The sequence below is a fragment of the Brassica napus genome, chromosome C6 (assembly GCF_020379485.1).
Source record: "Brassica napus cultivar Da-Ae chromosome C6, Da-Ae, whole genome shotgun sequence".
Lineage (NCBI taxonomy): Eukaryota > Viridiplantae > Streptophyta > Magnoliopsida > Brassicales > Brassicaceae > Brassica > Brassica napus.
The window spans coordinates 42,745,499-42,758,868 of NC_063449.1; the positions used below are offsets into that span (position 1 = coordinate 42,745,499).

Genomic DNA, 13,370 nt, shown 5'->3' on the forward strand with positions numbered 1-13,370 from the left:
TAATATAATAATCCCAACACAAGTAGAAAAAAAAAAACACACCCAATAATCATACCGAATTGTTTTGAAAAGAAACATAAATCAAACGCATATATCGAATACGATTACCAAAACCAACTCAATCCCTAAAAATGCCGCAATTGAATTTAAACCATCACAAAATCTTAAGTCAATATCTCATTACGTTCTCAAAACAAATAATTAAACGAATATATCATCTATGATTATGAGTCAACAATTCTTTGTCGTCATGCTTCTTGAAGACATATATACGTCATTCCTCACTTTCAATAATAGTGCATATCAACGTGACTTCCCTGAACGTAATACGTAAGTACCTGGTCCACATTTAACGGACGGACATTCTTTTCTGAAGTTATCGGACCCATCAACCGCTGTAAAATTGCAGAACCGCGAGCTTCACTTTTCTTATGCTTATGCTTGCGTCTTTTTCACTTTGGTGTTCGTCTTGCACCCCTTATATTCGCCTTGTCTAAGCATCTGATCCAGATGAAGCTTCGATCTTTTATTATTTTCTTCCACATCGAGGGATTCACGAAAACCATCCTCAAACTCTCTCTCCTGGAGCAAAAATTAAACCTAGATTATAACGGCTCTAACAAGTAACAAGTAAAATCAGGGCACTATAAAGAACAAGTAAATTAGGGTTTTATGATTACCAAAAAATAGGGTTTTAAATCTTATAATAATATTGTAAAATGTAATGGGCCTGCGGCCCATTTATGGATGGTAAATGCATGCAACGGGGTAATGTCTACGTCAGTCTTCAGCTTTTCCGAACCTTTTCTTATGACCGTTCGATTTGGTTTCTTTAAGAATCAATGGTTCCAAGTATAAAATGAATAAATTTGTTATAAACGTGTGGAGTGGAGAGTGATAATTAATTACAAGAACACAAAACCAAATCTCCCTACTCACGGAATCTGATACCTGAGTGGAGCAAAGCTTTACTTCAAGTATTATCAACCTCCTTTACGATTCTGTGATACTTGTTTAATCTCTTTCTTTTGTCTCGTTCTGGTTAAGTAAAGAATCTGTTTCTTGCTTTGAAAGCAATATGGATGTTTAAAGTTTTCTTGTTCTTGTTTAATGCTAAACCAAAAAAATAACCAAATGAGGATGATGATGACGAATGTGTTTAGCCGAATTGATCTTTCGAGTTTCGTTACAGGTACAACAGAACATACGTGGCAACCAACAATGTCTGCAGAGACAAACATCCCAAGTTACTGGCTTAACTGGAGATTCTTTGTCTGCGCAGTCTTCATCTTAACGTCCCTGTTCCTATCTTTTTTCCTAATTTGGAAATACGAAGGACCTATAAAACGCAAGGCTGGTGATCAAAGGGAACCAATAGGAGTTGTATACGATGATGAAACTTGGAATACTTGCGTGGCAAGGATTCATCCGAATTGGCTTTTAGGTTTTCGAGTTTTCTGTTTTGTTGTTCTTCTGGGACTCATCTCTGGTAATGCCATTGCTGAAGGATCCAGCATCTTCATCTTCTACACACAGTGAGTTTCATTTTCGAGTGGTTACATCAAGATATTACACTGTGAAGATAAGTTACATTCACTTGTTCTGATGAGTGTTGATTGTTCTTATCAGATTGACTTTCATATTGGTCACAATCTACTTTGGGGTATGGCTTTTCTTCACCTTGTCATGGTACTGCACATGCTTTATTAATTTATGATCAGTATCAGCTTTTTCTGTATAAAATATATGTCTGTAGATCCTAATAGGCCCCTGAGTTTGATTAGTTCATTAGTAAAGTGGATAATTAGAGGTGTTTCTGTGTGGATTCAAAGTGTTTTAATGAGCAAAATCATTGAATTGGAGTTGGTATAATTATGCAGCTTGGAGCCTTGTTGTCCATATACAGATATAAGTCTGGTGAGAACTGTCTGAACGGAGTCAGTACTGTTGATGAAGAGCTAGGGTCATATAGACCTCCCAGGAATGGCGAAAATTCGAATGTGTTTAAATCTTCAAACGGACACGAGAGACATAACACGTCTACACGTCAAGTTGCATCTACAATGGGTTACATCCATCAGGCTCTTTTTCAAGTAAGTGTTTGCTGCTTTTAAGTATTAAGTTATCTGCTCACGTTTCTCTCTGATTCTGAGCATGTTTTCTGAATTGTAGACTTGTGCTGGAGCTGTATTGCTCACAGATGGTGTGTTTTGGTTCATTATCTACCCTTTTCTCACATCCAAAGATTTTAGTCTCAATTTTGTAAGTTTTTTAACCAAGAATTTGTCACATATTTTGTAAGTTGTATGCTCAAATCTGACCAAACATTTAAACTGTAGTTCATTGTGGTTATGCACTCGGTCAACGCTGTCTTCCTCCTCGGTGAAACTTTCTTGAACTCTCTGGTTAGTATGTATGCTTAGACAACAAAAAACATGATGATGATTATAATGATGATGACTTTAATGATGGTATCTTTGTATCCAGCGATTCCCATTGTTCAGGATTTCATATTTTGTTGTATGGACCGGGGTATTCGTGCTATTCCAATGGATTGTTCATGCTTGTGTCTCCTTCTGGTAACAGTCATATGGTTCTATCTATCCTTCTTTAACTTTTCCATGAACAAAATAGTATAACAATCTGTTTGGTGCAGGTGGCCATACCCATTCTTGGATTTGTCATCACCCTATGCCCCTTTATGGTACGCTACACAAACTCACCACCCTATCCTTTTTATCGGTTATGAGCACCAAAAAGTAGAGATCAAACTCAACTTCACGGCTATCCAAATTTTTGCATTCGGTTCTGAAAATGTAGACTATGAAACTGATTCTTGATCTTGAATGAACTAAACACTACATAGTAATTTTTAACTGGGCATTGCAGGTATGCTGCTGTTGGGTTGATGCACTTACCATGCTTTGGATTATTTGCTTTGATCGTGAAGTTGAAGTACTTGTGGCTCTCAAATGTTTCTCAGATGAACCATATAGTATTAGATAGCATATAGATACTTAAAAGCTTATATATAGTATATAGTACATAGTACAAAGTACAAAGTTCGCTCTTAATGACAAGTACAGGTTCACTCTCCTGCCTTCTTTATCAACTTTTTTTTTGTAAATAATGACATTAAAATCACCATGAGGGCTTGATTAGTTTTGCAAACCACTGTTGAACAAAGTAAAGACGATGTCCATATCAGCCTTCTTCATGCACAATCCAATCTCTACGCCACCTGAATCATCACGTTTCTCCGCCATTGAGATCCCGTCTCCTCTAATGGAGACAACGTCAACCTTAACCGGTCTTCCCCACCCGAAATCCGACTCGTATACTCCGAACCGGTTTGACATGGCCACCGACCCAATCTGCGAGCTCTCACCAATGGAATCGAACCCAATCTTGAACTCTTCCGCCACCGTCTCTATCTTTCTCGAACCCAGGCCTTTCACCAAACCGCCGCGACGAATCCTCTCTCCCCGGAAAAATCATCCGCCTCATTAGCCATGGTAGATCGAAGAAAGTCAATGGGATTGTGAGCGAGTGAGCCGAGTTTAGGACCGAGTCCGAGTCAGGAGCGGGGGTGACTCGGGCAACCTCGACGACGTGTAGTGTCATTGCCTCATTGGTGAAGAACAAGGTAGAGATTGCCAAATGAGATTTAAATCGAAACACAACACTTTAATATAAAACAGCTGCCGAGTTTGAAAATGTGCTGTACAAGTAATAATAAAAAATGAGATGTTCAGATCACGACCTAATCTTTCCCACTTTTTTAAAAAATACAATCAAAGCAGGACAGGCATAGAGAAGATTTTGAGGCAAAAGTACCCTAAAACGAAATTACCTTTTCATCAGGATTACAAGTGCCTAAATAACCATGCCTTGTATCACAAGGTTCTCAAGATCCCAGCAATATCGTACTGTGAAACAATAATCCCACAACACAATCAAAAGCATCAAAACATCCAATAATCACGGCAAATTGCTTTGAGAAAGTCATGAATCAAACGCATATATCGAATATTTTAAATCCAACTTATTCCATTAGAAAACAAAGCCTAATTGAATTTAAACCATCACAAAATCTAAGCTATAATCCCTTCCCGTTCTCAAAACAAAAATTATAAAACAGTATAGCTTGAGAATATATCCCTATAAAACATTATTGTCTTCGGGCTTCTCAAACACATGTCGTTCGTTTTTCTTTTCAGAATACAATATGATTGTATGTCAATGCATTTGAATCGGGTATCATTCTTGATCAATATATGTTTTTTATTAAGTTACACAGATGCAAGATTTGAGCTTAAACATTCTCTTCTAGTATATTACTTTTTAGTACATATATTGACTGAACTCACTACCTCCATGGCATATCTTCATTACATTATACAAAATCTACTCAAGTTCACATCTATCTCTATATACTAGCTTTTAGTTCTTCTTACTGGTTTATACACACAAAACTTCGGTTTGGCCTTAACGATGTTTCAAAGGCTTCATCTACCGTAGAAGGAACTTTGAGAGACAGTGGCAAGAGAAGCACAAGCAGCCGAATCTCCATCAGAACCATATCGAAACTCCATAACTCTTTCATCCATAAACGGAGGATTACTTGGCAACGGCAACACTTCCTCTTTGTGCTTTAACATATGCAACACCTTTGACATGGATGGTCTTAGCGACGCCATTTCTTGAGTGCACAACAGCCCTATCTGAACAACTCTCACTATCTCCTTCTTGATGATTAAACTATCATTCTGATTCTTCCAGTCCAGGTTTGGATCATATATTTCCTCCAACTCTCCTGTCTGAAAATGCTTCCACGCCTTTTTTTAATAGCCCAAAACGTAACACACAAGTTAGTATGAGAAAGTGTAATCTGATTTACTGTGAAATGGTTTAAACTTACTTCTGTAATCAAACTGTCTGAATAATCAGACATTTTGCTTTTTGTGTTCTGCTTTCCAGTTACAATCTCTAGTACAAGAACACCGAAGCTGTAGACATCTACTTTCTCTGTTAGCTGACCATGTGCCAAGTACTCAGGAGCCATATAACCTCTAAAGATTCACAAGTAACGGTTTCAGACAAAACATTCAAGTATCTCAAGTGACAAGATCTTGTTTCTGAATGTACTTACAGAGTCCCTGCAATGGCTGTGCTGATATGGCTCTTATCCTCCTGGAACGATCTCGCCAGCCCAAAGTCAGCGATTTTAGCTTGTAGCTTTGAATCTAACAGAATGTTGCTTGCTTTTATGTCTCTATGGATGATTTTCACACTAGACTGCTCGTGCAAATACACCAACCCTTCAGCTGTTCCAACGATGATCACGAATCTTCTTGGCCAGTCTAGTGTTTTGCCTCTGTTAACATCTGCGAAATGTTATAATAAAGACCGGGTTTTAGCAAGATTCTATGAATGAAACTCTCATGGAATAGTATCTAATCTTTACCGAAGATGAACCGATCAAGGCTCTTGTTCTGAAGATACTCATAGACAAGGAGACTCTCTGGTCCTGAGCAGCTGCAACCAAGAAGCCTAACGAGGTTCTTGTGTTCAACGGAGCTGATAATGTTGACTTCATTGTAGAAATCTGCTGCTCTGTGTCTGTTGTTGAAGAACAGTCGCTTCACAGCGATATCTCGTCCATCTGGAAGAACACCCTACAACAAGAGAGATGCCACTAGACTCAATCCTTTGCTTACATAAAGAAGATAAAAGAAAGCTGGCTTTAGATCATATTCCATACCTTATAGACAGTTCCAAATCCTCCTTGTCCAAGCTTGTTCGCATTGTCAAAGGAGCCTGTTGCTTTCTCTAGTGTTGAGTATTTGAAGTTCAAGCTACTGTCTGTTAGCGTTTTCGCCATTTTTTCTACATCATTAGATCCTGTATAAGAAAAACAACAAAAAAAAAACTTAGTAAGACACTGCAATTCTTGTTTTAACCGATTAATCGGAGATAGTGAAACATAGACTGACCTCTTCTCTTCTTCTGTATGGTTCGGTTTTTGCAGATATAAACACCAATTGCTATTCCAACCATAAAGACAATCACAGAGCTAAGGACTGAGACAACAATCACCACTACAGAACCTGCATAAGTACCATTTCATTAGAGTTATGATGATTGATGAACACTCTTAAAAGCAGATTCTATAAAAAAAAATGTATCACCCAACGTGAAAGAAACATTAGGCGGTTACTAGACATTTTATAGAGGACTGGTGACTATAAAGATTACTTGGATGCTTAGGTGTTAACAAATTCTTGATTTATTTTAGGATTTTATATATATATTTTAAATTTATATTAAATATTTTAGTTCTTGGTTTAATTATAAAATTATTACTATGAATTATCAAAATTACATTATAACAAACAAAAGAAATTAGACAAGTTCGTGGATTTCCATTAACATTATTATTAAATTAACATGTGTAGACTAGTTTAGACCGATTTAAACAATTTAAAAAAAAAAATCAATTTGAGTTATATAAACTGGATTTTAGAAAATAGTTTCGGACAAGACCAACTCCTAAATCGAATTTTAGAACTATGGTATTACCTCTTGATCTTCCGTTTCGTGGAATCTTGTTCAAGAAATCTTGATCAGAGTACCTAAGGAAGCATCCAGTGTGAAGCGCACGTCCTTCAGACCACGGCAAACACTTGTCAACCATAGAAGCAGAAGCATCCTCCAAACACTGTTTACAAGACTCAGGACTCAGATTTCTCCAGCAATTCACCAACACAAACGCAGAAGATTCTCCATTTGCAGACGCGCCGCGAGCGTACCCTCCATTCCCAGGAGCCGCAGCAACCGCGTTTCTCACCACCTGTCTCACCGCGTCACCGAAAGTGGCGTTGTTCCTCCTCGTGGCGTTCCCGCAAAGGACGGTGTCTTCAGGTCCTTTGACCTCTTTGTAGAAACTGTAGTTCTCGGCTCTCATGAAACATCCGTCGAGGAAGATTCTACCTCCGTTCTGAGGATAACACTTTGGAAGTATGGTTCTCGCTTCCGCGTAGCAGAGGACGCAGTCGTTTAGAGGGAGGTCTCCGTAGCACTGTGCGAGAGCGTAGTTACCGTCTGGTCCTGAACCGGTTTGAGCGGTTCCGAAACCGGTGGTTTGGACTACTTGGCTGATTTTCTCCATCGAGGCTACGAAGTTGGGGACGAAGACGGTTTCGTTGTGCTCGAGCTGCGGTGAGCAAGTGATTTTGACGGATCGTGCTCTAGGGTCTGAGGTGATTGGTCGGAGTAGTGAAAGAAGAAACAGGAAGAGGCATGGAAGGTAGCGATGATGAGTTGGTTCTTTCTTCATTGTTTTGTTGTTGCTTGATTGAAAAGATATTTTTTTTCTTGAATGATCAGAGGGTTTGAAATGGAGGAAGCAAAGATTAAAGAAGATGAATGAAAATGATGAAAGAGTTGAATTTTCAACAGCTTGACTTTGACGAAATGGTTGTGTTGTAATAATAGTCAACTTACTTTGCTGTTTCTATCTCTCTTTGTCTCTCTACTGGTTAGTCAAAAAAGTAGTAGTTTTTTTATCTTCGGAATCACACTTGGAAACCGGCTCAACCTTGAGTTGAAGTCGTTGTCTTTATTCAAATAGTTGTCGGTTTTCATTAAAAAAAAACGGTGGATTATTTAGTTGATCCGATCTGGTGTGGAGCCGGTTCGGTTTAATTGGATAATTCCCTTTACCCAATTCATTCATTATCTCTACTGGTTCACTATCCTACACTGGTACTAAGCTAAAGGTGCTGAAGCTCCAGCTACTACACACTAAAATTTATATAGATTATGGATAAAAAATATTTTTTTTTTTGGATATTAGGAGTCTAAATACATAGGACTAGGCTTTGGACTTTTATCCGAGATCCGAATTCGATCCGGATCCGATCCGAAAATCCGGATATCCGAAGGAGCCGAATCTTGATCTGGATAATAAAATGTTGGATCCGGATATTTTAATTTTTTAGTCCGGATATCCGGATCCGTAAGTTTTATTAATAACTATTTCAAAAATAGTAATATCTATATATAAAAATTAATTTTATTTAATATATTTCAGTTTTATAATAGTATATATAAATTTTATGTAAATTTTGTAATATTATACATAGAAATAATTAAAAACATTATATATTTTTTATTTTTAAATTATTGTTAATATTTTATATATATTAATATTATTTTTTATTTATTTTAAATATTCAAATCTAGATCCGGATATCCGCCGGATATTACAATTTTTAAAAAGATATCCGACACCCGAATATCCTAGAATCCCGGATCCGGATAAGAATAGTAAAATTATAGATCCGCCGGATAAGGATCTGGATCCAGATACCTTAAAATTACCCGGATACTTAGGCCTACATAGGACCGGCCTGTCTAGAAATTCCAATAATTCTGAATATTTTCTTTAGAGAATAAATATAACTTCACATGTCCTTTATTGTATGACGACATTCCAAAAAATAAGAATTAAGAAATGTCAATTGGATAAACTAACGGTAGATAATAGAGGACGTTACAATAAAGAAATGGTTTGGTATGTTACCATTAAAGTTCTAGAAATTTAAAAAAAAAAGCCATTAACAAGGTCAAGTTGCCATTGTCAAAAGTTTGTAGTCAATAAAAATACAAAAGCACATGGGGCGTAGTTGGATAATCAATGCTGAAAATTATATAGTGGGGTCACAAACTCAGAATAAAGCACAGCTTATCTATAATAAGTAACAAACAAATTATGTTGGGCAGACCAAAATGCATATAATCTTTTTACGTATTTATTCTTCACCAGAAATTTTTATAATTTAACATGTTTAGTAGTCGTCCTCACCGTCACGGCTCCTTGATTTATTTATTTTTTGCGAGGAGTTTTCTTTTAATTGTTCTTAGCATATTTAAATTAAAATAACTTTTGCAAATATGAAAACGCAAACAAAACTAGTGATTTATTTGAAATAGAAAAACATACAAACTTGAGAACAAAAAATCACATAAAAACGGTTGTAATATTAATCGAATCGTACTATAGATTTATAAACAAACCTAAACCAAGACTAAACCGGAGTTTGCCCTCCACCCACCAAGTGAGCTCTAGCCGTGTTCACTTCCTAGGTTACATAACAGTGGCGTGGATCATACGTTACCTCAATTAGTTACACACGATTTATCGGCATCTCAGTTCTTTTTACATATGACAGATTGAGATCCATCCAAAAAAAAAATGATTCGGATATAAAACGATCTTAAAGCTTATCTAGGTTCAAAGAAACTCTCAGATATGTTGTCACTCCTCCAGCCCGAAGACTGGGACTGATCTTCCATCATCGGAGACATCATCTTTCTCATCTCCAATACACTCCCTGGGTTCAGAAATGGCGGTTGCGTAGGCGTAGGAATCTCCAAACTCCCTTTCATCATTTTCACAACCGCAGACATGGCAGGACGCTGATCAAACGCTGCTTGAACGCAGAGCAGACCGATCTCAAGCAACCGTGACGCTTCCATCTTGTTGAAGTTATCCCCCAATACTGGATCCACAACTTGAACAAAGTTGCTTGTCCCGTACAGACTCCAAACCTAAAGTTTTTTTTTTTCAAGATTCAAGAAAATGGTTTGAGCTTAAAACAAACCCTCAAGAAAGAACAAAAATGATAATTACTTACCGTTTGGAGGATCGAACTAGAGTCTTGTGAGAAGGCGTTGTTACGTCTTCCAGTTATAACTTCAATCATAAGAACTCCGAAGCTGTAAACATCTGCTTTCTCAGTAAGTTTACCTCGTACCACATACTCTGGCGCCATGTACCCTCTGTGTTTCACAAGTGGAATAACTTCAAAAATTAGTAGATTTTTTTTAAATGGTGTAATCATCAAAGTCACAAAAAAAAAAAGATAAGTTTAGAGAATTTACAGTGTACCGGCGATGGCTGTGCTGATATGAGTCTTGTCCTCAGGGAACAATCTAGCCAGTCCAAAATCAGCAATCCTCGGAGTAAAATCATGTTCCAAAAGTATATTACTCAGCTTAATGTCTCTGTGTATGATTCTCAGATTCGACTCTTCGTGTAGATAGGCCATTCCTTCTGCTGTGCCAAATATAATCTTGAACCTCTTCGCCCAACTCAACGGTTCAACATCTTGTCTTACTGAAGCAAAAGAGTAGCAAGAACGGGTCAATAATAAACTATATATTGAGACACGGTAACCGGGAAAAAAGGTTTAGGATGAGAATAACAAACCGAAAAGATAGTCATGGAGGCTTTGGTTCGCTATGTACTCATAGACCAGAAGGCTCTCGGGTCCGGTTATGCTGCATCCCAAGAGCTTGACAAGGTTCTTGTGGTCGATTTGGCTTATTAAATTGACTTCGTTAAAGAAATGATCAACCCATTGCTTTGTGTTGAAGAATAGTCTCTTCACCGCAACAGTCTTACCGTTACTAAGAACTCCCTGTTGCACAAAAAGGGTAAAGAGTTAACCAATTAAAGAATAAGAATCTCTAGAGAAATAAGAACACAACCTACCTTAAATACAGAACCAGATCCTCCTTGTCCTAGCTTATTCTTGTTGCTGAAGTAATCAGTGGCCCTCTCGAGATTCTCATAGGAGAAACTAAGATCAGATTTGTTTGCAAGCATAAACAGAGACCCTAGTTGCTTCTTCTCTACATTACATTACACACACACACAAAATGTATTTAGTAAGATCAAGACTCACTCAAACCCCAATTACTAATCTCAAAAACTAAGCTACTTCAAGACCTAACTGATTCAACAAACAACTCAATTTGCAAAGTCACAAACCTCTTAGCTTCTTAGCACGTTTCTTCTTATACAAGAAACCAACCGCAGAGACCAACAGAACAAAAGCCACAACCGAAGATGTCACCGCCAAAATCACAGCCAAATGGTTATGACCTGATCATCAAGTGAAATGTTTCTATTTCAATGCCACCATTTTTTTGTTTCTTAAACATTCCATAATTGTTACAATATATATACTAATCTTAAGTCACATTTCATGTGTTATCTACTTACCACCATTTCCATCTGATGTTGAATTTCCAGAGTTATTGTAAAACTTCAGATTAGAAAACCTCATGTAACAGCCAGCGTTAAGAACTCGACCTTCTTCTTTACCCAAACAAGAACCGATTTTCTCTGAAGCGTTACTCAAACACTCAGCACAACCACTGCGAGTAAGAGGCTCCCAACACTGAGCCAAACCGTGAGCCGTCACGTTACGTCTCTCCACAAATCCAGCGTAGAAACCACCGTTCCTCACCGCCTCCACGCTCATAAACTTCACCAACTCCCCCGCGTTATCCCGAAATAGCGTCCGGTTTACTCCGGTTATCTCCTTATTAGAACAATTAGTCACGTCTTGCGAGCTTAACGTCTCGTTGAAGAAGTTGTACTCGTCGTACCTAATCAAGTATAAAATTAGATATAACTAAATTTTGGATTTTTTAAAAATATACTTGTTTTGTTTGGAATTATGAAAAATAAATAATAATAAAAAATTTATGCATTTATATTTAAAATTTAAAATTTAATGTTAATGTATGAAAACTAGAAAACATAATTCATAAAAAAAAAAAAAAAATTATATTTTCGGGCTGAGACGAGAATGATACCTAATGAAGCATCCATCGGAGAAGACACGACCGCCACGAGTGCCTCGTTGAAAGGGCAAGCAACGAGGGACTTTAGCTTTGATCTGAGCGAAACACAAGTCGCAGTCTTTCTTGTCAAGATCTTTCATGCACTCTCCGTAAGCATAGACCGTCAAGTTCCCTGTGCCGTTGACTACTTGCCCGTAGCCTTTAGCTTCCACTAGCGGAGACACCGCGTCCATGGCGGCGAGGAAGTTGGTTACGACGAGACTTCTTTGCTGAGGGGTCGTTGTTCTGTTGCTGCATCGCTGAGCCACCGTCTCTCCTCTTGAATCGGAGATCACAGGGTTTAAGAACAAACCGACAAGGAGGAGAAGAGAGAGGTTGGAGATGAAAGTTGTCATCTTGGTTTTTTGAGGGTTTAGTCTTGGGGAGTTTAGTAATATAACATTTGTTTTGGAGTTTTTGATCTTTATTCTGCTTTCTTTTTTTTTTATTGTTTTTTTCTCTTCAAGTGGATTTGGGAGATGGGGAAAGGAGGTAGAGACACCAATCTGGAAGTTGAAATTCGATCAGTTGTTCAAAAAAAAAAAAAAAAGGAAGTTGAAATTCGATTTGCGGTTGTTGGGTCAATCGGAAAAAGAAAAAAATTCAACTTGTAGTTTTCGTCTTTGCTTGGGAGAGAAGATGGGTGTGGAGAGTCAAAGAGTTCGATGATGATGATTCAAGGAAAGAGAGCGATCGCATTTAGGACAGGGAAATTAGAAATGAAAACAACTAACGACGCCGTTTGGAGTTATGTTTTTTTTGCTCTGTACGGTTTATGGGTGGGAGATGACGTCAGCGCTTTGTCACTAGTTTGGATATGTTCGGTTTTGTAACCCTTGTCTTTTTGCGCCGAAAAAGAAAACTAAAATTCTGTGATACTCCAGTTGTCAACTTGTCGTTAGTTTCTAAGTAGTACGTGGGTCATAATATTAATCACAAGACTATCTTAAAGAGAGAACGAAGAATCAAAACTATGAGAATGGATATTGGATAGAAATGACAAGGAAATTGAATGATTATGTGGGTTACGTGAGTTTTATAATTGGATTAGCAATTTTAGCATAGTGATTATTAGTTTTGGATCTACCATTCCCAATTTTAGCTCATCAAAATCGGTTCAAGGCTTGTTCAGATTGCGGGATGGCCACCATGGCCTACGATCTTCAGATTCACCGAGAAGACGATACACTACCCCAAATCCCGATTTGAGAGGGGAATGTTCTATATAATAGCATATAGAGAAAATATAGAAATAAGCTCAAATGTTACAGTAGAAAACTAACTCTAATGACATAGGGTGTGATTAAGTGTGTGATTGTTTGGCACTTCCAGCGATAACTTTTCAACTGAAAACATAATTACTTTCATTTCTACAAAAACTATCCCAATCAGGTGAAAAAATATTTTATTGATTTTACTTTAATTACTGTACAATCAAATGTAAAATCATTTATTTTGTTCCTTACAGTTTTGGTGGAGGAAAAGTGTTGCGCTGGTTTCCACTTTTTAATTGTACTTTTATTACTTTTTTCCTCTACAACTTTTACTCTCATTTTTTCTACTTTTTGTTCCTCTAAATTCAGCTATAATTACCAGTCATAACCTAAAAGTCACTTTTAGCGCAAATTTTGTAGAGTAAAAACTGTTTTCACCAAATTGCCCCATAAACA

General features: G+C 37.4%; 3 protein-coding genes across 3 annotated transcripts; 1 reads left to right on the top strand and 2 right to left on the bottom strand.

Moving 5' to 3' along the window:
- Positions 1 to 252: 252 nt before the first annotated feature.
- LOC106405968 lies at positions 253 to 3,764 on the top strand. Its single transcript, XM_048761311.1, has 8 exons — positions 253 to 1,535; positions 1,630 to 1,663; positions 1,881 to 2,093; positions 2,173 to 2,262; positions 2,340 to 2,405; positions 2,488 to 2,579; positions 2,657 to 2,704; positions 2,890 to 3,764. Exons 1-8 carry the CDS (start codon positions 1,111 to 1,113, stop codon positions 3,011 to 3,013), a joined length of 1,092 nt encoding a protein of 363 aa, XP_048617268.1. The 5' UTR covers positions 253 to 1,110; the 3' UTR covers positions 3,014 to 3,764.
- A 590-nt stretch (positions 3,765 to 4,354) lies between these two features.
- Positions 4,355 to 7,988, bottom strand: LOC106405965 (cysteine-rich receptor-like protein kinase 2). Its single transcript, XM_013846535.3, has 7 exons — positions 6,583 to 7,988; positions 5,997 to 6,110; positions 5,765 to 5,904; positions 5,468 to 5,678; positions 5,153 to 5,387; positions 4,922 to 5,072; positions 4,355 to 4,838 (listed from the first exon to the last, which is right to left on the bottom strand). Exons 1-7 carry the CDS (start codon positions 7,337 to 7,339, stop codon positions 4,509 to 4,511), a joined length of 1,938 nt encoding a protein of 645 aa, XP_013701989.1. The 5' UTR covers positions 7,340 to 7,988; the 3' UTR covers positions 4,355 to 4,508.
- Positions 7,989 to 8,965: 977 nt separating this feature from the next.
- LOC106406553 (cysteine-rich receptor-like protein kinase 3) lies at positions 8,966 to 12,416 on the bottom strand. Its single transcript, XM_013847245.3, has 8 exons — positions 11,674 to 12,416; positions 11,075 to 11,463; positions 10,841 to 10,954; positions 10,562 to 10,701; positions 10,277 to 10,487; positions 9,949 to 10,183; positions 9,702 to 9,846; positions 8,966 to 9,615 (listed from the first exon to the last, which is right to left on the bottom strand). Exons 1-8 carry the CDS (start codon positions 12,054 to 12,056, stop codon positions 9,289 to 9,291), a joined length of 1,944 nt encoding a protein of 647 aa, XP_013702699.1. The 5' UTR covers positions 12,057 to 12,416; the 3' UTR covers positions 8,966 to 9,288.
- Positions 12,417 to 13,370: the final 954 nt, after the last annotated feature.

What these genes read in the sequence shown, in the direction of transcription:
- LOC106405968 (XM_048761311.1), top strand. Translation starts at nt 1,111, where the DNA reads ATGCTAAACCAAAAAAATAACCAAATGAGGATGATGATGACGAATGTG. An exon ending in ATCTTCATCTTCTACACACA is followed by an intron (nt 1,536 to 1,629) that starts GTGAGTTTCATT and finishes TGTTCTTATCAG; the next exon opens with ATTGACTTTCATATTGGTCA. An exon ending in AAACTTTCTTGAACTCTCTG is followed by an intron (nt 2,406 to 2,487) that starts GTTAGTATGTAT and finishes CTTTGTATCCAG; the next exon opens with CGATTCCCATTGTTCAGGAT.
- LOC106405965 (XM_013846535.3), bottom strand. Translation starts at nt 7,339, where the DNA reads ATGAAGAAAGAACCAACTCATCATCGCTACCTTCCATGCCTCTTCCTG. An exon ending in CATACAGAAGAAGAGAAGAG is followed by an intron (nt 5,905 to 5,996) that starts GTCAGTCTATGT and finishes TTTCTTATACAG; the next exon opens with GATCTAATGATGTAGAAAAA. An exon ending in CAGACAGTTTGATTACAGAA is followed by an intron (nt 4,839 to 4,921) that starts GTAAGTTTAAAC and finishes TATTAAAAAAAG; the next exon opens with GCGTGGAAGCATTTTCAGAC.
- LOC106406553 (XM_013847245.3), bottom strand. Translation starts at nt 12,056, where the DNA reads ATGACAACTTTCATCTCCAACCTCTCTCTTCTCCTCCTTGTCGGTTTG. An exon ending in ACGTGCTAAGAAGCTAAGAG is followed by an intron (nt 10,702 to 10,840) that starts GTTTGTGACTTT and finishes AATGTAATGTAG; the next exon opens with AGAAGAAGCAACTAGGGTCT. An exon ending in CTAGTTCGATCCTCCAAACG is followed by an intron (nt 9,616 to 9,701) that starts GTAAGTAATTAT and finishes AAAAAACTTTAG; the next exon opens with GTTTGGAGTCTGTACGGGAC.